Below are 26,286 nucleotides of genomic sequence, written 5' to 3' on the forward strand. Positions count from 1 at the left end.
AAATAGATTCAAAGACCACATCAAACCTTTGGAGATGGAGGAGTGCTGGTCTCTGGTTTCGGTTTTTCGTCTTCTACCTCTTCAATCACATCATCGAGGTCATCCTCAATGTCAATCACATCATCGTCATGTCCATCATGAGCCTCAACAACAGCAGTTCCAAGGACCAGTAACACACACAGCAACCGCCTCCCTTCCATGATCTACATGGAAAGAGTAAAGTAAGTTAAACATATAGCCTTCTTTAAAAAGGTCTGTAAAGGCAACTAACTCCTCTTGATTAAAATTAAGGCTTTGGGGTCAGCCCAGTGGCACAGTGGTTAAGTTTTTGCACTCTGCTTCAGTGGCCCGGGGTTCACGGGTTCGGTTCCTAGGTGCAGACCTACATACCCCTCATCAAGCTATGCTGTGGTGGCGTCCCACATACAAAAAATAGAGAAAGACTGGTGCAGATGTCAGCTCAGGGCCCATCTTACTCAGCAAAAAGAGGAAAACTAGCAACAGATGTTAGCTCAGGGCCAATCTTCCTCACCAGAGAGAAAAAAGGAAAAGAAAAAATAAGACTTTAAAATTAGAGCTAAAGAGAACTTTATTGTGGATATTTATTTTTACAGATTAAAAAAGTGAACCCAGAGAGATTAAGCAGTTTTCCTAAAATCAGGTAGTTAAAGGATTCACTTTAAAGAAAATTTTAAACTAAAACTCAAACATAAACAATTGTCCCCACATAGAATATCATGCTGGCTACAGAGACCTAGGCCTAGGTGTTCAGTACAATCTCAGACTAACCTCCTGCGTTGTAAAGAGCTGGACAATGCACAAAAGCCCCTGCACATTGTTCATGTTACAATGAGTACTGACTACACCACCACAATGGATGATGAGAGCAGGGCTAACTAGCCTCACACTGAAGACTTAACATAGATCCTAACGCTGTTGTTCAAAGATCAAGTGTAGATGTGGTTTTAAATTAGCGATTTAAGACTCAACAAGGAAAATATGAAAGCAAGAACCAGCCACTTTTATCTCCTATTTTCTAAACACTTAAGTGCCTTGTGTACTGTCTTAGACTGTCAGGGGTAGTAGTGGGTCCTCTTTCCAAGCACCACAGATCTAAAGACATAAAAACTGAGCCACCTGGATGCACAAAAGGATTTGGTAGGACTTAGTATAGTTGCAATTCTGGGCTGGCCTGGTGGCACAGCGGTTAAGTTTATACACTCTGCCTCAGCAGCCCGGGGTTCGCGGGTTCAGATTCTGGGCGCAGACCTACACACTGCTCATCAAGCCACACCGTGGCGGTGTCCCATGTACAAAATAGAGGCAGACTGGCATGGATGTTAGTTCAGGGACAATCTTCCTCACACAAACACAAAAAGAGTTGCAATTCTGCAAAATGAAGAGAGTTCTGAAGATGGATGGTGGTAATGCCTGCACAACAGTTGAATGTGCTTCATGCCACTGAACCATACACTTAATAATGGCTAAGATGGTAAATCTTACGATATGTGTTTTTACCACAATAATAATAATAAAAAAAGATTAAACAATAAAAAGAAAACAGCTTAATTTTCTCGGTCTCTTGTTTACAAGGCAGACCTTTCTTTCTCTTGCAAAGTCCAAAAAAAAAACCAGGAAAGAAAGAACTTCTTAAAAGTAAAATAAAATGTGGTAAAGCACAAAACCAATGGATTAATTAGGACTAAGTACTGATGCTGGGACACACTGTTGCTCAAGGAAAAGCTAATCAGGAAGATGGGGTCCAGGAAGCTAACTCCACACTTACCTTTAAAAAATGTAGGACCAACTTTTTTCCTCAATAATTTTAAATTTGTTGATTTACTGTTGTTATGGACTGAACTGTGTTCCCACCCAAATTTATCCATTGACACCCTAACTCCCAATTTGACTATATTTGGAGATAGGACCTTCAAGGAAGTAATTAAGGTTAAAAGAGAGCATAAGAGTAGTAGTGCGGTGTCCACACAAGAAGACCAAGAGCCGCCAGGAGTGCTCATGCACACAGGAAAGTCCATGTGAGCACCCAGCGAGACAGCGGCCCTCTGCAAGCCAAGGAGTCCTCACCAGAAACCAACCACGCTGGCACCTTGATCTCGGACTTCCAGCCTCCAGAACGGTGAGGAAATAAATTCTGTTGTTTAAGCCGCCCAGTCTGCGGTATTCTATCACGGCAGCCCGAGCAGACTAATACAATCGTCCTTAGGTGTTTTAGGTATGATGTTGTGGGGCAGTGCTTCTTAAACCTGAGCAGGCTTGAGCGTCACCCAGGGGGCTTGTTACAACACGGCTGGGCCTCATCCCGAGTTTCTGATTAGTAGGTCGGGGCTGGGCCCCAGGCCCAGACCTCACCTTGCTAACAAGTTCCAGGGAATGCTCAAACTGCTGGCTCAGCAACCTCACTTTGAAAACCACTGATTCGGGTTTATGAATAATCCATTTTTGCTTTGTTTTCCAGTTTATAAAGCACTTTCACATACATTGTTCCCTGTAAACCTCCCATGAGACATTACTTTCATTTACTTTATACATTAGGAACAAAGACTTAGTGAAAGTATAATAATCTACTCATTATCACAACCACTAAGTGAGATTCAAAGAATCCAAGTCCTATATTTCTATTACACTAGACAAAATGTTACTATGTAGTTGAATACTGAAGAGGTGTGACAGAGACGGGACAGGAAAATGGTCTGGAAGAGCACTAAAGGGAGTGATCCAGAACGTGGTTTAGTGAGGGAGGGTACAACGGCAGAGCAGCCAGCCAGGCTGGTGGACCAAGGACCTGGGAGAAAGAAGGCATCCACGTGGGGGAGGGAGAATGGCCCAGGGACAGGAAGAAGTCTTCAGGCAGCAGAAGGGTACTGGCCCTGTCAGGAACAATACAGGAAGTCTCCAGGAAATGCCCTTCTCTCCTACCACCAATTCCCCTACACCCCTAGTTGCAGAATCTGGTTTTTCAGGTACGAGAAGTGCACAGGCACTCATCTGTCACTTTCACGTTATCCAGAGGGTTGTTAAAGCTGTGAGAAACCACTATTGCCAAACCACGAGAAATCAATTCTCATAGGTGTGCATGTATGAGCCTTAGCCACTGCTAGCTTTACTTATGCTGTTTTTTTTGTTTGGTTGGTTTTGAGCAAGATTAGCCCTGAGCTAATATCTGCTGCCAATCCTCCTCTTTTTGCGGAGGAAGACTGGCCCTGAGCTAACAGCCATACCCATCTTCCTCTACTTTATATGTGGGACGCCTGCCACAGCATGGCTTGCCAAGTGGTGCCACATCGGCACCTGGGATCTGAACCAGTGAATCCCGGGCCACCGAAGTGGAAAGTGCACACTTAACCGCTGCGCCACCGGGCCGGCCCCTACATATGCTATTTTAACAACCATAATTTGCCAATACTCCCAAGAAAATGCTACAGTAAATACATCTAGTTATAAGGGCCACTGTTAAGCTAGGTTAAATGTTCCAAATTTTGGCAGAGACCTGTTCACACAAACAATTCAAGACAATGTATTTTAAGATGATCTTAATTCTCTGCTTCGTTAATGAAAATCCAACATTACCAAGAAACAAAATGTCCCCTCATTTCAGTCCTGCTACTCACATTCCTTATATCAACTGAAGTCCAAAAGGTAGCACCTATTCAATGGGTATATAAAAAGGACATTGCACTATTATGCTTTCTAGAAGAAAACACAGTAGAAAATTTAGGTGATCTTGGTTTGACAATGAGTTTTGCATACATCAACAGCAAGATACATGAAAGAAAGATGAACTTTATTAAAATTAAAAACGTCAACTCTGTGACAGAGACTCAAAAGAATTAAAAGACAAATCCTACTAGGGGAAAATATTTGCAAAATACATATCTGATAACAGAGGGGTTTCCAAAATATACAAAGAACTCAAACTCAACAATTAGAAAACAAACTACCCAAGTGAAAAATGGGCAAAAGATCTGAACAGATACCTCACCAAAGAAGATATTCAGATGGAAAATAAGCACATGAAAAGATGCTCAACATCATCTGCCATTAGGTAACTGCAAATTAAAAGAATGAGATACCATCAGACACCTATTAGAATGGCTAAGAGCCAAAAAATGGCAAGGATGTGAAGCAACACAGGAACTCTCATTTCATTGCTGATGAAAGCGCAAAACAGTACAGTCACTTTGGAAGATAGTTTGGCAACTTCTTACAAAGCTAACCGTAGTCTTCCCATGAGATTCGGCGACTGTGCTCCTACGTACTCACCCAACTGATCCAAAAGCTTACAAGTGCACAAAAACCTGCAGGCAAATGTTTATAGCAGCTTTATCCACAATCACCCAAAACTTGAAGAAACCAAAATATTCAATAAGTGAATGATAAACTGTAGTATACCAATACAATGGAATATTATTCAGCAATTCAAAGATGAGCTATCAAGCCACAAAAAGACTTAGATGAATCTTAAATGCATACTGCTAAGTGAAAAAAGCCAGTCTGAAAGGCGACATGCTGTACAATTCCAACTATATGACATTCTGAAAAGGCAAAACTCTAGATACAGTAAAAACACCAGTGTTTGCCAAAGGTTTTGGGAAGGGGATCAGGTTGAATAAGCACAGGGAATTGTTTAGGCAGTGAAACTTTTCTGTATAATGCTATAATTATGGATACATGACACTGTGCATTTGTCAAAACTTATAAAACTTTATAGCATGAGTAAATCTTAATGTATGAAAATTTAAAAAATCATTTAGAAGATCGAGTGATCCAAGGATGGCATGCAGGATGTGAGAAAACAATCTCACTGTACTACAAATATATGAAATAACCTCACTGAAAGGGGTGGAGGGAAAAGATGCTGACTCAAGTAACTTTGGAAATGAGTGGAGTCTGTAAAACTAGACTGTATCAAAGCACTGTTTTAGTTGGCAAGTTGTTTCACATGGGTGTACAGGTCAACAATTCTGATACTGCCATACATGTATATTGGAACTGACAATTAAGCGGATGGTGGAAGCCACTTTCACTGTTAGGTGTGGGAATTTACAGGTAAGCAAAGTAAAGAGACTAGAATAATCCACACGTTAATGGGAGAGAGCTGGAGACATCAGTATAAACTCATGTTTGGTGTAACATACAGAGGGTTATATATAGAAGTATTTATAGATAGGTGCATATATACCAGTTAGTATATATGCATAAGTTTCCTTGCTTTGTCAGCTGAGAAGGCCTAAAACAAACTACACCCTAGTGGCAATAAATACTCCTTGTACTAAGATCTTGGTTTCTAATACTATCTCCAATAAAAGGAAACAGGGCTCCTTAGACAAACAGCTGACTGTAGGATTAGGGCAGGAAATACACAAGACAAGCCTGGAGAATCTTGTAAGGTCAAAAAGGAAAGAAGCGTCCAAAAAAAACCAGAAACAGAAACAACACACCCACAACGATGGAGGGGTCTATCTAAGGAACACGAGAAAGAACAACGGCCGAAGCTGGAACAACAGGAGCAATCAAGTAAGTGGTACTGGCTTATACCCCAAGATTACAACAAACGTCCACTCCTTACATGTGGGCTGCCCGCAGCAACTTCTTTCCAGAGAGGTCAGACAGGATGGAAAGCGGGAAAAACAGGGGAACTTCATGTGGACAAAAGGCAAACACTACCTCAGGTGATCAAGGTCAACGTCAACAGCGACAGGTCATGTTGGTAGCATTTAGCCCCAATACAAAGTGATAAAAACAGAACTTTAACCTCTGTGGTCTTCCTCCCCAAAATTCCTATCCCCAGTCTACTCACGAGAAAAACATTAAACAAATCCCAACAGAGGAACATTCTACAAGATAACCTGACCAGCAGTCCTCAAAAATGTCAAGGTCACCAGAAACAAAGCAAGTCTAAGAAACTGTCACAGCTAAGAGAAGCCTAAGGAGACGTGACGACTCAATGCATTGTAGAGTCCTGGAACAGAAAGAGGACAGTGGGTAAGACACAGGAAAGCCAAATTAAATATGAACTTTAGTTAATAACTACGTATCAATGTTGGTTCATTAATTATAATACACATACCATACTAGTAAGTTGTTAATAGGGGAAACTGAGTGTGGGTTACATGGGAAAACTCTGTACTATTCCCACAATTCTCCTGTAAATTTAAAACTGTTCTAAAAATTAATTTATTATTTTTTTTAAAAAAGATGTTTCACTACAATGCCTCAAATGTTGATCTCACCACTCCTTCAAAAAAATCCTGGGGCTGAAATACACTATAGGAATCTAGTCGAACTCTCCTTTTTGAGAAGAAACTGAAGTACAGAGATTGACTTGCCAAATATCAGTTGTTGGCAGAATCAGATGAGAAGCCAAACTTTCTGTCTCCCAATACAGTGCACCCTACTTCGTAATTCTATACTGCTTTTGTTGTAAAGACACAAAATGATTTTTCACATATTTTAATGTGTAAGAGAATGTCACACTTTTTTCCTCCCTTTTAAGCCCTCCTTTGTCTCTACACTTACAGACTCCTAGGCAGAGCAGACTTCTCTGTTGTCACCACTGTTTCTAAGACTATCTACAGGGAATCTGTAACAGTAGCTCCACCACAAAGCAATCCTGATTTTAGAAAACAAAGAGCAGCACACCTCCCCCCACCATCCCCAAAGCCACAGAGCAAGTGGTACCTAGATTTGGAATGCTCAAGAATAAAAGGGAATGAAGAAACTATCTTTAAACCAAGTAACAGTTTCCCGCAGTAGAGACACATTTACCACACTTGTGACGTCACAGCTCATGCTAAGATACATCAGCTCCGGCGGGGAAGCTTTCTCACACTCCTGATGCCATGACAGCAGTGTCCCTCATACTTTTACTTTCTGCTTGAAAGCCATCACCTCAGAGCACTCCATCTTCTGGTTTTTCGGAGACATTTTCTCCTTCCCTCTCAGAATTTTTATTACTGCAAGACTGTTACCTAAACTCTACAGCAGAGCCGCTCTGAGCCAGGGTGCAAAAGCTGGGTGGATGTATAACGCATAACAAGCTACTCAGTGCTACACAGCTGTCTCAGTGGGCACATTTAAATTCCTGTCTTGGCCAACTTACAAATTACCACAGGCATGGGCCTTCAGGAGAGCCAGCCATGAAAAATCAAAACCAAAGGATGAAAATCTTTTAACAGTTATGAGTCTACTGAAATGGAAAATTTTTCTCAAAAATACTAAGTTATATGAAAATATGAGTTTTGTGTGGCTTTGTCTTATGATATCCCTTAACATAAGCAAAGACTAACTGGATAAAACCAATACTATGGGGGCCAACACAATATAGTCCAAGCAATGATTTCTGTTGATCCAGGACTTGATCTAAAAATGAAACTTACAATACCTAGGTTCTAGAGAAATGAACAAAATGCACATTCCTCAAATACTCATCAATAAATCTCAACTGGGCTTTTGATAAAAGTGGGGTAGCAGCGTTCTAGACTGTCTTTTGACAGTCATAAGCTTGGACTCGGGAAATTCTGTCACAAAGGAGTTGACAGGGAAAATGCATATGGATCCCCAGCAGAGTCTGGCACATACCAGATACTCCATGAACGTTTGCTGACAGCATTCAATTCCATGAGTGCCAACTAGATATTAAGCATTAAAAAAAAAAAATTGGTCTTTGACCTTCAGGAGCTCAATCTATACAGGGTGTCCATTAAGTCTGGAAACAAAAAATTTCCATAGATTAAAGGTGACCTTTTTTTTTTTTGAGAAAGATTATCCCTGAGCTAACATCTGCCACCAATCTTGTGGTTTTTTTTTTTTTTTTTTGCAGAGGAAGATGGGCATGATGTTAGCTCAGGGCCAGTCTTCCTCTACCTTATACACGGGATACCTACCACAACATGGCTTGACAAGTGGTGCATAGGTCCACACCTGGGATCTGAACCAGCGAACCCCAGGCAGCTGAGGCAGAACATGCGAACTTAACCACTGTGCCAGCCCCTAAAGGTGACCTTGATGACAGTGGAATATTTGCCCATGTTTTCAGAGTTTATGAATATACTGTAGTATCAGTTCTACAAATTAAGTTTTTTGGTTAATATCACAATAAACTCATAATATTATAACTTTTGTTATCTAACTGGCAAAAAAATGCACACGTTTGTTAGTACTACTTATGATCCATGCTAGTACCTTCCTTCTATAAAAAACAATGCCAAAAAAGTAAAAATTTCAAAAACAAATTACGGACAGATAAAACTGCATAGAGCTATATACACACAAGGGCATGTAAAACCTGGTGAAACCTGAGTAAGATGAGCAGACTGTACCAATGTCAACTTCCTGGTTTTGATATTGTACTATCAGTTATGTAAGATGGCACCATTGAGGGAAGCTGGGTGATGGGCACAAGGGACCTCTCTATTTTTGCAACTTCTTGCAGGTCTCTATTTCAAAATTAACAGCTTTTGTTAAAAGATGTATTACTGGGCCAGCCCAGTGGCGTAGTGGTTAGGTTTCTGTGCTACACTTTGGCAGCCTGGGGTTCACGGGTTTGGAAGCTGGGTGCAGATCTACACACCTCACATCAAGCCATGCTGTGGCAGCAGCCCACATATAAAGTAGAGGAAGACTGGCACAGATGTTAGCTCAGGGCCAATCCTCCTCAAGCAAAAAGAAGAAGACTGGAAACAGGTGTTAGCCCAGGACCAATCTTCCTCACCAAAAAAAAAAAACCCCTCCAAAAAACAAAAAAAAACACGTATTACAGAATCAGCAAAGATGATTCTTTAAACTTGATCAAAGTTGTCTAGAAACCAACGTTAAATTGACCTGGTCCTCTAAAGCACAAAACTACAAAGGAAGAAGACTCAGAAATTTGAGCAATACTAAAGATTTTATTTTATTTTTTTTCCTTTTTCTCCCCAAAGCCCTCCAGTACATAGTTGTATATTCTTCCTTGTGGGTCCTTCTAGTTGTGGCACGTGGGACACTGCCTCAGCATGGTTTGATGAGCAGTGCCATGTCCGCACCCAGGATTCAAACCCACGAAACACTGGGCCTCCTGCAGTGGAGCGCGCAAACTGAACCACTCGGCCAGGGGGCCAGCCCCTCTGAGCTATATTAGAAATCTGAACTTGATATGGTTCAAGTCTTCCTCCCTTCCTCCCAATTATAAGAGTTTTGTTTTTGGTAATCAAATATAATTATCCACCTATATCCAAGTCAGAGAATCTCTACCTTCTGGGATCACATGATGTACACAAAGGCAGGAAAACACATGCACGTTTATAATATAAGTGATTTCTGGCTTATTTCCCAAGGCCAGAGCAAAAAGCCCAGCTCTCAAAATCTCAGGGTTAGAAAAATTCTTCGAGAGTACCTAATCTACTCACTTTTAATATTTGAAACTACTCTTTTAACTTTTTTTCCCCAACCTTCTTTTTTTTCCTTCTTCTCCTCCCCAAAGCCCCCTGGTACGTAGTTGTGTATTCTAGCTGTGAGCATCTCTGGTTGTGCTATGTGGGACGCGGCCCCAGCATGGCTTGACGAGCAGTGCCCTGTCTGCGTCTAGGATCCAAAACAGTGAAACCCCGGGCTCCCGAAGCGGAGCACACAAACCTAACCACTCAGCCACGGGGAGGGCCCCAACTCTTTTCACTTTTAAGAGTGAATTTATCTTGAATTCCAGAGATAGAAATTTCCTATTTTAAAACTGATGACTCAGAAAATTAATTCCTAATACAAAAGGCAGTGCAGTGTGTGTGGTGGTATAACCTGGGTTGCAGACTCCCGCTCCACTCTGTGGCCCTGCTCAGCTTATTGGATCGAGAGTCTTCTTTCCCTATTCTACAGATGGGGGCAATAATGCTACTGGCTCAAAGGCTTGCTGTGAAAACATAACAAGATACTACAGAGTCTATCAGAGTCCAGTATTTCACAGGTATATGCAAACGGTTTGCGCTTTGATACCTAAGTAAAACCACAGTGAATACATTTTCAATTCTCATACTGAATCGAAAGGACTAATATGCCTGCCTACTCCTCCAACATATTTCAACAAGGCTGAATGATTTTACATAACAAGAAAAACCCGCTTTGCTCCAACTGCATTACACGATTTCTCCTTTAACTCTTCTCTACAATGGTATATAAACAATTTTAGCATTTGGATACGGAAACGTCCATGTTTACCTGTGATTTGTTTTCTGCTGTCATCAACTACTTTTACGAATTCTCCTAAACTGAATTTATTTTTGGTTAATAATAATTCTGTTCTCAGAACACAGTCTAAAAAAAGACAGTCCAGGGGCCAACCTAGTGGCTTAGCAGTTAAGTTCTTGCGCTCCACTTGGGCGGCCTGGGGTTCACATCCCAGCAGGGACCGCCATACTGCTCGTCGAGCTACGCTGTGGCAGAATCCCACATACAAAAAAATAGAGGAAGACTGGCACAGATGTTCGCTCAGTGACAATCTTCCTCACCAAAAAAACCCCCAAAAACCACAGTCCATATTATTTTAATATACATGTTTAATAACGTACATGAGACTTCAAATGAACACAAAATGTTCTATATAACAGAAACAGATACATTCTGCATCAAATTTTAGCAAATCCAGACAACTATTTAGATCAACCTTAGGAATGGGCAAACAGTAAAGAAAGATTAAATCTGTCACATCTCAAAGGCAGAAACTTTATCTTCAGTAAGGGTCCACTCAGAAAAAAGATCTTTAAAACAAAAGGAGTCTCAAATTAGTTTTGTTAAATTTAAATTTTTATATTTTATCTTTTCAAGTTAAGTCTATTCTTGCCATCTAATTTCATAAGAGACATTGTTCTCTGCTTTTCTTTTCTTGTGAAGTCTGTCTGCTTCTAGTATCAGGGCAAACTGGCCTCATGGTATGGGCTGGGCAGGGTTCTCCCCACTTATCTTTCGGAAAGGTGTGTGAAGGATTGGTGCTAATTCTTCTCTAAATATTTGGTAGAACTCACCAGTGAAGCCGTTTGGTTCTGGGCTTTTCTTTGTGGGACTTTGTCTCTTAAAAGAAGTTAGGAAATTTCAACTCTAATACCTCTAATCCATGAGAAATTAGAAAGACGAACAGAAATCCCAGGAAAGGGATTCTCTGTCTCTTGATCAGGGTGAGGAAGTTCCTTTCTGTTCCTAGTTAGCTGGGTGCTTCTATCATGAAAGGGTGATGCATTTTGCCAGATGCTGCTTCTGCGTCTATTGAGATGATCACGCAGGTTTTGTCCTTCATTACTGTGATATATTACATTCGTTACTGTACGCTGAACCAACCTTATATTCCTGAAATAAATTCCAGTTGGTCATGATGTATAATCCTTTTATATGTTGCTCGATTCTGTTTGCTAGCATTTTGAGTATTTTTGTATCTATTTTCATAAGAGATATTGGTCTACGGTTTTCTTTTTTTGTATAGTCTTTGTCTGGTTTTGGTATCAGGGTAATATTAGCCTCAGAGAATAAGTTGGGAAGTGTTCTCCCCTCTTCTATTCTTCGGAAGAATTTGTAAAGGATTGGTCTTAATTCCTCCCTAAATATTTGGAAGAATTCACCAGTGAAGCCATTTGGTTCTGGGCTTTTTCTTTGTGGGACTTTGTCTCTTAAAAGCAGTTAGGAAATTTTACTCTAATTCTTTTAATCCACAAGAAATTGGCAAGAGGAACAGAAGAAATGACCTAGCTAATGTTCCCGGTTGCTTAAAATTTAAAAAAAAGAAAGATTTTTTTAAAGGCAGTGTGCAATAAAAAATGAGGCAGTCTTTCTTTCACATAGGCTATCCACTCTTCTATTAATATGCCCTTTTAAAATTTTAAGTCTTGTGGGTTTTAGATACCGTAGGTTGTCTAATTTAGTCCTCACAAAAACCCCAGGAGGGTCTATCATCTCCACCTGACACATGAGGAAAATAAGGCTAAGAGAAGTTACATTAACTGTCCAAGGTCACAGTTAAGCATATAGTAGTGTTTATGAGCAGGAACCCAAAAGTCACAATCTCTTGTCAGCTACTTAACACTTGGCATATTGGGTGAATCACTAACTTCTGGGCCTCAGTTTCTTCACCTCTAAAATGAGAACAACAACACTATATACTTGTTAGAATTGGTGCATAAACCAAATGCACGTAAAGTGCTTATGACAGTGTCTGGCTTACAGCACACGCTCAACATGAGCAGCGATTTCTACCATTACTAAGTAGTGCCCAGTCACATCATTTAAGTTTCAATGGTTCTAAAACTGAGTTTTAAGGCAAATCAGAAATTTTACGTTTTAGACTGGAAAGGAACCAGTTAATATGATCTGATTCCAAAGAAAAAGAATTTTACTACTACTTTTTGCATCTTCTGATTTTGCTAGATGTGCATCTAGTGGGGAATCTCCACTTAAGGGGGGGAAAAAAGTACGTAAAATTCAAAGTGGTATTTATTATAAAAGCTCATCCATTTAAAAATAGATCTATACTGCCTTGTCTACAGTTTTTAATTTTGTTTCTCACCGACAGGAACATTAGAATTCATTTTTCCACAGCACTTTCTTTTTTGCTAAAAACTAAGTAGGTTTAAAATGTTAACACTCAAAACATATTACTAAAGGGGCCAGCCTGGTGGCGTAGTGGTTAAGTTCATGCGCTACGCTTCAGCGGCCCAGGGTTCGCAGGTTTGGATTCTGGGCAGGGACCTAGCACCACTCATCAGGCCATGCCGACACCGTGTCCTACATACAAAATAGAGGAAGATTGGTACAGATGTTAGCTCAGGGCCAATCTTCCTCACTAAAAAAATTTTAAAAAGAAAAAGAAAAAAACCGTATTGCTGAAGATTCTCAAAATTCTTTAAAAAACAAAATTCTCCAAATAATTTTCACAGCTCACAGTTAAGCTTAATTTAAAAGTACATCTGTTACAATTAAAGCATTCATCAGTACTTTCCTCACAAAGTTCTACAGCAAGCTATAGAGTCTACAACTATCTTCAGGCACTTTTATAATTTCCTAGGAGTTGTTATGAGCTGCCAATTCTTCTATTTGCACAGTTCATTACACTATTCAAAGCAGTTATTTGTCCATCTCAATAGTCCCCCTAATGGCAAAACATCCAGCACACTTCTCATTTCCATTTTATTTTAAGATTTTATTTTTCCTTTTTCTCCCCAAAGCCCCCTGGTACACGGTTGTATATTTTTAGTTGTGGGTCCTTATAGTTGTGGCATGTGGGACACCGCTTCAGCGTGGCTCGATGAGCGGTGCCCGGTCTGGGCCCAGGATCCGAACCGGTGGCAGCCGCTGAAGGGGAGCACGCAACTTAACCACTCCCACTCGGCCACAGGGCAGCCGCTCATTTCCATTTTAAAGATGTGGAAACCAAGGTGGTTCACAAGCTGGTTACCATGCTGGGCCTGGAATTCAAGTCTGTTGAGTGTGCATTTATGCTCACCAATTACCACTTCATTCCCTTCAGCTATCTCTGAGGGCAAAGTGAACTCTGTAACTGAAAGGATGAAAGAGTTTGATTGCTAAAACTGCAGGACTTCTGTCAAAACGTTTACCCCTCATGGTCCTTGAAGATAAAGTACATAGTTTAACTGTTGAATTAAGATAGTAAGGTGGGAAGGGATGCTGACACCCATTTTCAGATAGGTCAGAAAATGTGTCTGTTGTGCGATACATTCACTCCAAGAAACAGCTCCCTCTGGCCTTCTCACGATCCTGTTACCTGGCTTATTTGCTTGTGCACTCTCGCTGGTGCAAAGGAGAACTCCCACACAGTTCTTTACCTCTGCTCTAAATATAATTACAGCAAATGTACAACACAGGAGTGATTCTATTCATGACCCTCAAACACTGCAGGAAAAAGAGTGAAATACAGAATGACTTTAAAGGTTAATATAATTCTTCCCTTAAAAAAACTCTACTCCTTAAAAAAAGAAGCAAAATGTTTCATTTCCTAAATTAGAGATAAAGAGACTTGACTGTGGTTCACCTTTGTCCTCCCAAGCGTTTAATGTTCAGCTCAGTTTAACCTCCTTCAACCAGCATTCACTTGTCATGCCCAGCAATTAATCCGCTAGGTCCAGTTTCTTCCTCCCATCACCATAAATGTGACTTCAGGTCCTGGGAAACAGGACTTAACCAACTCAAAGAGATGGCTGTCAGTGTAGGACACCAACAGTATTCAGACTGTAATTATTTATTACAATCATTATTTATCGAGCAGTTAACATGTATCAGACTTCCCTGTCCTATTTCACAAACATCTTAATTTAATTCTAACAACTCCGTCAGGTATTACTATATCCGTTACTTGGGGAGGCCTGGGGCACAAAGTCTAAGCAAATTGTTCAAGTTCACATACCAACAAACGACCTACTGAAGGACTGGAAGCAGGGCCTTCACCTTCACCAGCACACCGAAACCGCCCGGCCCTCACTAGAATCCCCAAGTGATCATAAAATTAATCGCATGACCTTGGGCCAGTTATATCCGAGCTCTGGGCCTCAGTTTCCTCCACTATAAACGACCCGCCCACAGCGAGCTTTCGGGTGCGTTCCTGCTGTTAACGTCCGGTGAATTTCCGACTGGATTACTCCCCACCCCCGATGAGGTGTAAACGTTAAGACAAGTTTTTCAACCATGGCGCGTTCTAGTACATTCTCCATACTGTTCCGGGCGCTAGGGTCCGGTCTTCGCTTTGCGGTTTTACTTTCAGACACTGAACCTGTAACGTCAGTCCTAAATACTCTCCCGGTCAGCTATCACCTTTCCCCACTCTCAGGGGCACCGACTAGGCCCGAGCCCACTCCAGGCCTCTACCCAGTCACTCCAGCCCACCTCGCGGCTTCCCAGGCAGCCAGCAAAAGGCCTACGAAAGCCCGAGCAGCAAAGCCGTGGGACGAAGTTAGCCTTCCCAGAGGTCAAGAGACGCTCCAGGGCACCTGCCACGCCTCCCGACCCCGGCGCGCGGCCTGGGCCCCGCGCCCCAACCGAAGCGGCCCAGGCTCGGGCCTCCCCATCACGGCCGGCGCTTCCGCCGGCGCCTGGGTCCTGGAAACCTAGTCCGACCCGTCGGCCCCGGCCACGCCCGGCCCCCTGGCCCTTCGGCCGCGGCGCCGCGCCCCCAGGCCCCCAGGGGTCCTCACAGGCCGAGGACCCGCGCGGGCCGCCCGTCTCACCTCGAGCTTCCCGGGACAGCCGGCTGCGCCCGCGCCTCCTCCCGCCCGCACACCTAGCCCCGCGCTGCAGCAGAGACAGCGGCAGAGGCAGCCGACCGTCACGTGCCGCAGATGCAAGAGGCCTCGGCTGCCGCCGCCGCCGCGCGCGCGCGAGCCCCACCGCACGAAGGCCCGCCCCACGGCCGCCCCTCGCTCCTGAATAGCCACGGCCAGCGCCAAGTCCCAACCCCCCGCGCAAGCTCCGAGACCCGGTTGGTCGGCGCGGCCTTCGCTCTACTCACCTTCCCATACGCCCCCTAGGGCTATTCTTCGTGGAGTGTGGTGATTGGCTGGGAGCGAGGCAGGAAGTGGCTCTTGGTTGGGCGGGAGGAAAGGGGCGGGCCGCAGCGCAATCGGGAACTGCGGGCGCGCGCGCCCTGGGCACGGCCCGCCCGGTAGGCGTTCCCGCGCCCGGGTTCCCTGGTGCCTTAGTAGGAGCGCTGCCCGGCGTTTCATCCTAGCCTCTGTGGTCGCGACCCATCTGGTGCCTGGACCCAGGCCCCGGGACGGGCATCCCATTCCTTTCACTGAGGGTGCAGATGGCAGCCGGCAGAAGCGGTGGGAGGTCCGGTGGGCCCTCGGAAAGGGCCAGTTTCCCGATGCAGCGAGTGCGGGGCCCTGACGGGAGCCGCAGGGGCTCTCCGGGCCGGCCTGGAGTCATGCACAGCGCTGTGCAAGAAGGCGCCACCGTTCCTGCAGAGTCATCGCTCTGGGCCCAGGAGCCTGCAGCCGGCTCATTACCCAACATAAAATCCAGGCTGGAATACTATACAGGGGCCGGCGGGTGGCGCAGCGGTTGAGCTCGCCGCTCCGCTTCAGCGGCCTGGGTTCACCGGTCCCGTCCCGCGGGCGGTTGTACGCACCGCTTCTCAAGCCATGCTGTGGCAGGCGTCCCACACACAAAATAGAGGAAGATGGGCACGGATGTTAGCTCAGGGCCAGTCTTCCTCAGCAAAAAGAGGAGGATTGGCAGTGTATGTTAGCTCAGGGCTAATCTTCCTCAAAACAAAAACAAAATAGAATACAATAATCCAGGGTGATTTCAACTTTCAATTTGTGATGTTTCCTGAAGTTAGATTAAACATAAGGGCACAGAGACACGATAGGATTGGGAGAAAACGCTGGTGCAATAGGAGGATTTCAAACACACCACAATTTTTGTAACCCACTTCTAGCACGTCTGATACTGGCTCAACACAAGGTTGGCATACGGAAATTCATATTTTAGAAAAGAAACCATACTGTAACTTTGTTGTTGTTGTTGTTCCCTCCCCATTTTAGGTATGCTTTTTATTTTTGTTCTTGGTGAGGAAGATTGCCAATATATATATATTTTTTCCTCCCCAAAGTCCCAATACATAGCTGTATATCTTACTTGTAGGTCCTTCTGGTTCTATGTGGGATGCCTCCTCAGCATGGCTCGACAGCGGTGCTAAGTCAGTGCCCAGGATCCGAACTGGTCAACCCCAGGCCACAGAAGCAGAGTGCACAAACCTAAACACTATGCCAACTGGCCAGTCCCCTATACTGTAACTTTGAATGACTTCTGATTAACTAACCCAGATATGCTCTGTAGATTTTATGACCCCTGCAGCTGCTATAAGTTGATAACTTTGTTCTTTTGAGTTCCTTAGGAACGTAGTCATCCCAGGGAAGAGAGTCTATACTGACAGCCATCATCAATGACAACTGAAAGATCAGGGTATAGGGCGTTGCTCTGGTCTCTGATGCATATCCAGCAAAACAAAGACTATCAAGAACTGAGACCAGATGTCTGCCCCACCTGCAGATCAGATAGAGGCCCTACTGAGATTAGGTCTATTTTTCAGGGACTGTTAAAATTTGGGTTGTCCTTCTGGTCCGATACTTGATTATAAATGTGACTTTAGATTTTGTTCCAAAACTGTTGAGCAAGGTACAAAATTCTAATAATGCAAAATGTCAACCTGAAGCGAGGAACAAGAGACTATTTCCAAGTGAATGCTAAACAGTTTCATTCCTCTAACCCAGATCTGTGCCTCAATTCAGCATGAAGTAGCTAGATCAGTCGTTGCCCTGAATCCCTCAAGAATGAGGAATGACCAAGGAATAGGAGGATTGAAACCAGCAAACAGCACAACCAGAGGCACTCACAACTAGAACATACAACTACGTGCTGGGGAGCTTTGGGGAGAAGAAGAAGAAGAAAAAAAAAAGAAGATTGGCAACAGATGTTAGCTCAGGTACCAATCTTTAAAAAAAAAAGAAACCAGCAAACAGTTAGCCATTGATGATTAAGTAGCTACTAACTAAAGTTTTTTTTTTTTTCCTTTTTGCAATTACTGATTATAGCTTTTAGTTGTTCACTAGCCCATTGGTTTTTTTTTTTTTTTTGGTGAGGAAGATTGGCCCTGAGCTAACATCTGTTGCCAATCTTCCTCTTTTTCTTTTTTTCCTTCCCAAAGCCCCAGTACATAGTTGGATATCCTAGTTGCAAGTCCTTCTAGTTCCTCCATGTGGAATGCTGCCACAGCATGGCTTTATGAGCGGTGCGTAGGTCCGTGCCCAGGATCTGAACCAGTGAACCCTGGGCCACCAAAGCAGAGCACGCAAACTTAACCACTCACCAGCCCATTGTTAAATATGCTGTTTAGGCAATATGCTATCTGACTCCCACTAGGCTCCTATAGATAACATCTCCCTGGAGCCTGAGTCACCCTGGTAATGGGTGTGTGGGCTGTTCTTCAGGAATTAGAACTCCTTGTCCACTCCAGGCCAGTTGAGAACACCAACCCATCAACTGGGCCCATGCAGATGTCTGATAAGCGAACTTTCGACATCAAGAGGCTAAAAAACTCTACCCTCAGATCATGCTCACACTGCCATTTTGTGAACCTGGGTCCAATGAAGAGCCATGGAGTCTGACTACACTTTCGTACATCATCGACTACCTCACCGCTCCTCACCTCCAATCACTTCTCTCCACATTTCAGACCACCTTGCCCCCACCCCATAAATATCCCTCAGTCCCTATTTTCGGGGAAGGAGTTTTGAGATTCATTCTCTTGCTTCCTCACATGGCTGCCTTGTGATCAAACCCTCTCTCTGCTGCAATCTCGTCGTCTCAGTGTTTAGCTTTCTGGGCAGCAGGCAAAAACGAACCTGGCGCCATAACACATCGTCAGTTTTCAATATGCTTGGAACCTCAGAAAATGGAAGTGGTCTACAGTTTTTCTAGACCTTTTTAGGTCGTCTCTGTCTCCCATTTGTTTGGTTACCCAAAGGCTGAATCCTAGGGTGGAAAAAACTAGAATCAGTAGGTGTATCACCTATCCTAGGAGCCAGTTTTATTCCCTCCTGCCATCTGGAAAGGGAAAAGAGAGGTCAGAGGTTGGTGTTTACACGAGTTTAGTATTCTCCAACTCTCAGCCCCCAAATTTGTGTGAGAAAATTTTGCTTTCCTTTTACCTGGGGAAGTGGATATTCAAGGCAGAATAATATTCTGAATGCCACATGTTCCAGACAATGAGCTTGAAATGCAGTTACAGAAAGTGTGTATGTAAGCAAAAGGGCTCCTCCAGCAGAGGTAAATGCTAAAAGGTGGTGGTCGTGAAGAAAATTTAATGGGTTTTGAGCTGGGAGGAACTGCTGTCATTTCCAATGGACAGGGAAAGAGGTAAAACTTGAGCTGGACCTAGTAGGATATGCAGGATTTCTAGAGGTGGAGACCTGAAGGAAGGCTTCTTTAGATAAGGGAACAATGTACACAAAGGCAGGAAAGTGTGTATTGTGTGTTTGGAGACACCACATACAAGAGTGTTTTGGCTGGAGAAAGGTGTCCATGAAAGAGATGTTCCAGAGTTGGGCTAAGAGCAGGCCTTGAGGGCCTAACCAAAGAGTTCGTAGGGAAATAGTTTATATTTTAGATTTGGGTCATGATTGAGATGTTTAGGAAACATTGTACTAACATATTCCAGGGAGGTCTGAAAGAGAGCCCAGCAGCTAGGAGGCCGGTGAGGAGACCACTTCTTACAGTTGATTCCAGGGCAGGATTAGGTACTAGCAGCTTGTATAGAAACAAAAGCATTAAATGTTGATGCTGAAGAATGGATTCAGGGGGCTAGAGAAAGAGAGGAACCAAAGCCAACACTCAGAGTATGAGCCTGGGTGATTGGAGGTGAGGTGTGGAGTCCCCAAAAAAGAGGAAATTCCAGATTGGCTGATCCTGGGATCCTGGGTCTGGAACCAAGGCAGAGCAGGACTGGAGATCCTGCTAAGGGTCCTGCTAGGGGTTTTCAGGTAAAGTATAACGTTCTTCAAAGGAGGAAGCTGAGGATACTCCCCTGAAGAAGAAGATCTTTTTTTTTTTTTCCATTTTGAAAGCAGTCGCCATTTATTAACTGACCAGATTACAAAAATAATTGTGGTAGACATTTCAGTTCATCCTTCTAGTGAGGCTGTGGATCTGGTCTCCCTGTTGCCACCATCTCCACCTTCTACAAAATGGTGGTCTTTTTCTTCATTTCACCTCGTGAAGAAGATAGTTTGAAGGGCCGCAGGAAGTTGTTCGCTTCTTTGAAGTGTTTTCCAACAGTATAGATCTCGAGAATCAGATCCTCCATGCAGATGATGCCAAATTTACCAAAGGATGGAGCAGTCAAAGTGTCATCTGTCAGGGCGATTCGCTGCTTGTTGATTTTGCCATAACTGTGCTTAGAGGTCCATTCATTTTCTGACTTCACCTTTGGGGACCCCCTGTGATACGTGGTTCTACCATCCTCAGCATGTTAATGGAAGCCTTATTGAGCTTAACAAAGGTGCCATTGAAGATCTAGCAAAGAAGAAGCTGCAACGATTTTCAGATCTTTGTGCTTACTCCACTGCTACCTGAGATCCTGATGAGAATGCCCATTTGGGTCCCACAGGCACGTAGAAGTTGCCCACTACTCTTGCCATCCTCACCATTCAAATCTCAGTTTGATCCATCTGCCTATATTCCTTGTGACAGTGCTGAGGTTTTCTCATAGACAAACTTCCTTCTTGCCTTTTGAAGCGAGGGGCTGACCCGAGCTATCAGCTGTCTTCAAGAGCAGAAGAAGAGAGGGCTTTCAACGGTGAGCATGAGAGCTTATTTGTGGAAACTGACCTTCTATTTCCAAAATTAGGATGGAAATTTAACGATATGGAATTGAAATTATATGGAAAGTCCAAGGACCTAGAAAACCAAAGAAATCTTAAAAGAATATTATTGGAAGATTTACACTACCAGATATGAAGACTTACTGTAAGCTACGATAATGAAGAAATACGGTATTGGCGCAAGAATACAGAGACCAATAAAAGAGAACAGAGAGCCCACAAACAGTCCCACATGCACAGTCACATGATGAACAACAAAGACAGAAGTGCAATATTGGGAAGGGATTGTCTTTTCTATAAGTGGCACTGGGTCAACCTGACATACATATGAAAAAAATATTGACTCCTACCTCACACTATAAACAAAAATTAACTCAAAATGTAAAGCTAAAACCATAAAACTTCTAATTTGGCAAAGTGTCCTTAAATATGACACAAAAAGCATGAACAAGAAAAAAACGATAAATTGGACTTTATCAAAATTAAAAATTTTGCTTTAATAGGCAAGCCACGGACTAGGAGAAAATATCTGCAAAACATATCCAACAAAGGACTTTTATCTAGCATTAAAGAACTCCTTATACTCAATAAGACAAACAATTCAGTAAAAAAAAAAATGGGCAAAAGACAAACAACTTCATCAAAGAGCATTAACAACTAAGCATATGAAAAGATGCTCAACATCACTAGCCATTAGAGAAAGGAAAATCAGAACCACGATTTAGACACACCCACTAGAATGACTAAAATTAAGAAGGTTTACCACACTAAGTGTTGGCCAGTATGTGGAGGAACAGCAACTCTCCCTGCTGGTAGGGATCCGGTACAACCATTTTGGAATACGTTTGGTGCCTTCATAAAAAGGTAAACACATACCTACTATATGACCCAGTCATTCCACTCCTAGGCATTTATCCAAGAGAAATCGAAGCATGTGTCCACACAAAGACTTATACACAGATGTTCCTAGCAGCCGTATTTGTAACAGCCCCCAACCTTGGAAACAATGCAAATTCCCATCAACAGGTGGATGGAAAGACAAACTGTGGCATTTCCATACAATGGAATACTACTTATCAATAAAAAGGAATGAATCTCAAAATAAAATAACTTTGCTGTAAGAAGCCAGTGGAAAAAAAGAGGACATACTAAATAATTCCATTTATACAAGATTCTAGAAAATGCAAACTAATCCATATAGTGGAGGGAGCAGAGGAAATTTCTGAAGGTAACAGAAACTTTCATTATCTTCATTTTGGAGATACATCAAATTATCAAAGCATATCAAATTATAAATATATGTAGTTTATTATGTCAACTATAACTCAATAAAACTGTTTTTATTTATTTATTTTTTTTTTTGAGGAAGACTGGCCCTGAGCTAACATCTGTGCCAATCTTCCTCTACTTTATATGTGGGACGCCTCCCACAGCATGGCTTGATGAGTGGTGTGTAGGTCGGCAGTGGGATCCGAACCAGCGAACCCTGGGCCACCAAAGCGGAACGTTCGAGCTTAACCACTGTGCCACTGGGCTGGCCCGTATTATGTCAATTATAACTCAATAAAACTGTTAAAAAAGTTTCCCAAGAGGTGACACTACCACCTAGCTCTGCCCCATGTTGTGAGCTCCCCTGGAGCTGGGTGACCCTTTGTAGGACCATCAGGAGATTGGATTAACTAGGTGGCCCCTACAAGAGGCCTTTGGGGTCAGGAAAGCCAAGTAGAGGTGATGGCAATTGACTGGGCGTGCTTGGTAGGTAGGGCTGACTTCTTTTTTAAAGACTGGCCCTGAGCTAACATCTGTTACCAATCTTCTCTTTCTTCTTCTTCTTCTTCTTTTTCCCAGAGCTCCCCAAAACATAGTTGTGTATTCTAGTTGTAGGTCCTTCCAGCTCTGCATGGCTTGATGAGTGGTGCTAGGTCTGTGCTCAGGATCTGAACTGGTGAACCCTGGGCCACCGAAGTGGAGTGCGCAAACTTAACCACTCGGCCATGGGGCTGGCCCCAGTAGGGCCAACTTCCTTTCAATGCCTCAACACATCGCGCTTGTCCTTCAGACAAGCCCAGCCCCTTTCTGCCTCTAGCCTGTCTTGATGTAGCTGGGGGCTCCTCATCATTCAAGTCTTAACAGGAATGTCAAGCGCCTTCACTGAGCACCATGTTGAATTTGGTTCCTAGCCTTCTGTCCAAAAGTCACATTCTGTATTTCTTTATTTTCTTCATTGCACGTATCACAATCAGAAACTCTTATCCATTTGGTTATTTCCTTTCATTTTTATTATCTTGTCTCTTCCTCCCTCCTCTACACTGTTGGTACCCCATAGATTCCTTTCACTGGGGGTGCATCCATCCCACAGGTGCCTTACATGCTGGCTAGCTCACTGTTGCCCCTGCTGATGATTGACTGAAATGGAGGGGGGGGGGGGGGCGTACAAAAGACTGGCTCCCTTGCGATAAGGAGGCCTAACTCTGGTGCAATTTCTGCAGCTCCCCGTGGGATCGGGCCACAGCTGGTCTCCACTCGAGGCCACACTCTTGCTTAGCTTTAGCTTTTTGCCCTGCCCTGCCCTGCTTCCCTCGCTCCCTTCTCGAGAGAGCACTTCCTCAATAAATCACGCAAACTAGAATTCTCGCCCCAGGCTCTGCTTCCAGGGAACCTGACCCACGACAACCTAGGTCGGCTTCATGAAGAACTATCAGGTTCATGGCCCTGGAACGAATTCCTACCCCAGGCTCTGCCTATGACCCCCTCCCCCCAAGAATGAGAGCTTGATGAGGGAACATCTTTGTCACTTCTGTAGAACAGTGCCTGGAGCACAGCAGGTGCTCAGTAAGTGTGCTGAGGGAATACAGAGGAGAGCCCAGGGTCTGTTTTATAGCCTGGCTTTCAGTACCCCTTCTGTTCTGGACTGATCTGGCCTGGAGGCATTGTGAGTCATAGATGGTGGACAGCAGCTGAGGGGTTCAGAGATGGGGCCAGGCCTAGGACAGCGGCTTGGCACCTCCAACACATCCTCCAGGTGAGGTATTATTGTGAGAATTATTAACATGTGAGGATTATTGGGGAAGGGTCCTCTGGAAACATGCAACCTCAAGGGTGGGCCTAGTTGCATCTCTTGGGCCTTCTGTGGGTTTCCAGAGATGCATCCCTGAGCCAGATCTAGTGGATAGCACCACTCGGCATCTGCCCAGCTATGTGTGAGAAATAAGTATGTGTGGAGTTAATGAAGGCATGACAAAGGGAACTCTGCCCCAGAGTTCTTTCCTTTTTCACCCTCCATGAGGAAAAGAGGAATTTAAAAGAGAGCATATTGTCCTCTTTCTCACAAAATAGAATCAGCACTTACAGGGGTGGGGGGGGTGGAGGGAAGAATAAGACGTGACCGTTACCTGGACTTTAGCTTCCTTGAGGATGTAGTCTACTTGAGACAAAAGTCATGTCTAGTCTGCACAACCCATTACCTCAAGCCCTAAGCATAGGTCCTAGCCCATGGCACATGCCCCCAGGATGTCACTGAGCACACTGGACTGTGATTACACACCCATCGGGCTCCCCAGCTGGACCAGGATCATCTTGAGGGCAGGCACGGGCTGTGCTGGGACTCCCTGCCCAGATCAGGCAGTGGCACAGAGCAGGTGCCAGTTCAAGGTTGTAAAATAACTGAATGATGAGGGCAGTAACGCTGTTGGACATGCTAGACATCCCACCACATACTTTTAAGAATACAGATTTAGCCCTTGCTTTGCAATCCTTCAGCAGTGCCCTCTTACCCGCAGAATGAAGTCTAAACTTCTAAGCCTGTCTGTACAGTGCCCTCACATAGTGCCTTGGTCCCCCTTTCCAGTTTCCTCTTCTGCTATTCCCAGTCCGGTACCCTTCATCAACCCTACCCAAGCTGCTCTTCATATCTGGAACATGCAAGCCTCCTCTGGCTCTTCACTCTGCCTAGGGCTCTCCATTATCCATCCCAAATCTACGTGGCAAAGGCCTGTGCATCTTTTAAGTACTTATTTGTTTCTGCTGTCATTCTCTCCTTCGGGCCCATAAGCCCTCCAGCAGCCGCCTAGCGCTCAGAGGACAGGGGTCTGGTCCTCCATCTGTGTCTCTGTCCCCACGGCCTGACACACAGTGGTCTTTGGGGAAGGTGGTTTCGTGGAGACTGCCGCTAGTACGAGTGTGCAGGGATGGGCTCCTTACTGGCCAGCTGCTGGTTTGCTCTGAACGGCAGCGTAGCGCTAAGCCCGGTTTGCTGGGCCTCGGGGTTTGCGGGGGCAGCCTGTACTGAGCAGGCTGCTCACCCGGACTCTTGCTCCCCAGTGCCCCTGGCTCGCCTTCATCATTCAGGACACTGGGACTCCCGAGAAAGGGGCACAGCCCTGGTCGCCCGCGTCTTCGCGGCTCCGTTCCGGGCATCCGCGCGGCCTTCGAGGCCCTCCTGGTCCTCGCCCTGGAGGACTTCAGGTGCCCGGTCTCGGGCCACGCCAGCCGCCTGTGGGAGCAGCTGCGACAGTTCTGGGCCGACCACTTCTCGCGGCGCTTCTCGCCTCGCCGCCCGCCGCTGCGCCGCATCTCCTCCATGTCCACCTTCTACCTGCTGGACCACCGCACGCGCCAGGCCGAGCTGGGCCTCAGCTACGGCGCGCCGCGCACGCGCCTCAGCGACGAGGCCTTCGTGTTCCGCGGCGGCCGGTGGAAGGCCGAGGGCCCGCCCGGTCGGCCGTCGCTGCCCTCGCCGACCATCACGGGCTGGAAGGCGCAGGTGCAGCGGGTCAAGGGCCAGGTGCTGCTGGAGGAGAACAACTACCTGAAGCTGCAGCAGGAGCTGCTCATGGACATGCTGACGGAGACCACGGCGCGCATGCACCTGCTGGAGAAGAAGCTGGACGCCGAAGCCAGCCCGGCGGCCGCGGCGCGCGCCTGGCAGAGAAAGATGCGCAGGCGCGAAGGCGCGGGCGGCGCGCTCATGTTCGAGCCGCGCGCTCTGCAGTCGCGGTGACGCAATAAAGCCCGCGCGGCGCGCGCCTCCCTCCTCGCCGGCGTGTGGGGCCCGGCGGGTTTGTAGGGCGCGGGCGGGCGTGGGGCGCGCCGCGGGGACCGTCGCTCGGGGCACGGTGTGGACGGGTGGCTCAGTTAGCAGCCCGTCTCGAGAGGGTGCGATAGGGCCCTGGGGGAAGGTGTGCGCCGGGCGGGGCGGGGCGGGGGGGTGCCCGGCTCGCAGCAGGCAGCTCCCGGGGGCCGGCGATGGCAGGCGGTGGCGGGCGATGGCCTCGGCCAAAGGACGGGGAGCGAAGTCCGGGAGGCAGCGGAACCGGGGTGCAGGGTGCGGTGAGGCGACCAGGGCGGGCGAGGTCCGGGACCTGGCATTTGGGTCTCCCGGCCGCAGGCGCGCGCGCGAGGGTTTCAGCCTGTGTCTAGGGTAAGTGTATTTACGGCCGCGAAACTATTCCCGGAAAGAAGCTTTCGTGAAACTTTGGGCTCTGCCTCCCCTACTTGGTTGTGCGGCTTTGGGCGAGTCGCTTCTCCGTTACAGGCCTCGTTTTCTCCTGTGTAGAATGATGGGTCTGTCCGACCAAGGGTACAAAGGACCTCTCTCCGGGGCTAATGCTGTGTACAGATAGGATTTGCTCGACCCACGTTATTTTAAAATTTTGCATTAGTTGCCAACGTTTAAGAATTTGGAGATTTCACGTCAAAAACCCAGATTTTCTGTGTTGTCTTGAGAAACCTAAGGACTTGGCCACCCTGGACCTTCATCCTGCCCAGCAGTAGTTGCCTTGAGCTGAATTGTGGCTGCTACCTCCTGGTCAGCTTCACTCCTTTCCTTCTCTAGGCGTCTGATTTGGATCTTCTAGAGCCGTTCTAGACGGGTGTTTTCTCCTAGGACTTGGGGAGCCGGCTCCCCTCTCCCCTGTGTACACAC

The 26,286-nt window shown here is 45.3% G+C and overlaps 2 protein-coding genes and 1 pseudogene across 2 annotated transcripts in view; 1 reads left to right on the forward strand and 2 right to left on the reverse strand.

Moving 5' to 3' along the window:
- CANX (calnexin) overlaps positions 1-15,361 on the reverse strand; it is a 31,689-nt gene extending 16,328 nt beyond the window's left edge. Inside the window, exons 1-2 of the mRNA XM_046666169.1 lie at positions 15,207-15,361; positions 27-203 (exon numbers count right to left, since the gene is read on the reverse strand). Coding sequence (XP_046522125.1) covers positions 27-200 — 174 coding nt within the window. The 5' untranslated portion in view covers positions 201-203; positions 15,207-15,361. The remainder of the gene's footprint in view (positions 1-26; positions 204-15,206) is intronic.
- Positions 15,362-19,659: 4,298 nt separating this feature from the next.
- On the reverse strand, positions 19,660-23,294 carry LOC124242594 (60S ribosomal protein L7-like; annotated as a pseudogene).
- A 41-nt stretch (positions 23,295-23,335) lies between these two features.
- On the forward strand, positions 23,336-25,362 carry CBY3 (chibby family member 3). Its single transcript, XM_046667762.1, has 3 exons — positions 23,336-23,385; positions 24,211-24,236; positions 24,656-25,362. The coding sequence occupies exons 1-3, from the start codon at positions 23,336-23,338 to the stop codon at positions 25,360-25,362; spliced, it is 783 nt and encodes a 260-aa protein (XP_046523718.1).
- Positions 25,363-26,286: the final 924 nt, after the last annotated feature.

The sequence above is a fragment of the Equus quagga genome, chromosome 7 (assembly GCF_021613505.1).
Source record: "Equus quagga isolate Etosha38 chromosome 7, UCLA_HA_Equagga_1.0, whole genome shotgun sequence".
In the NCBI taxonomy this organism is placed as follows: domain Eukaryota; kingdom Metazoa; phylum Chordata; class Mammalia; order Perissodactyla; family Equidae; genus Equus; species Equus quagga.

Bases quoted from the DNA above. Each gene is read 5' to 3' on its own strand.
- CBY3 (XM_046667762.1), top strand. From the start codon at position 23,336: ATGGGGCCAGGCCTAGGACAGCGGCTTGGCACCTCCAACACATCCTCC. The intron at 23,386-24,210 runs GTGAGGTATTAT...CCCCCTTTCCAG, and splicing joins ACCTCCAACACATCCTCCAG to TTTCCTCTTCTGCTATTCCC. The intron at 24,237-24,655 runs GTACCCTTCATC...TGTACTGAGCAG, and splicing joins CTTCTGCTATTCCCAGTCCG to GCTGCTCACCCGGACTCTTG.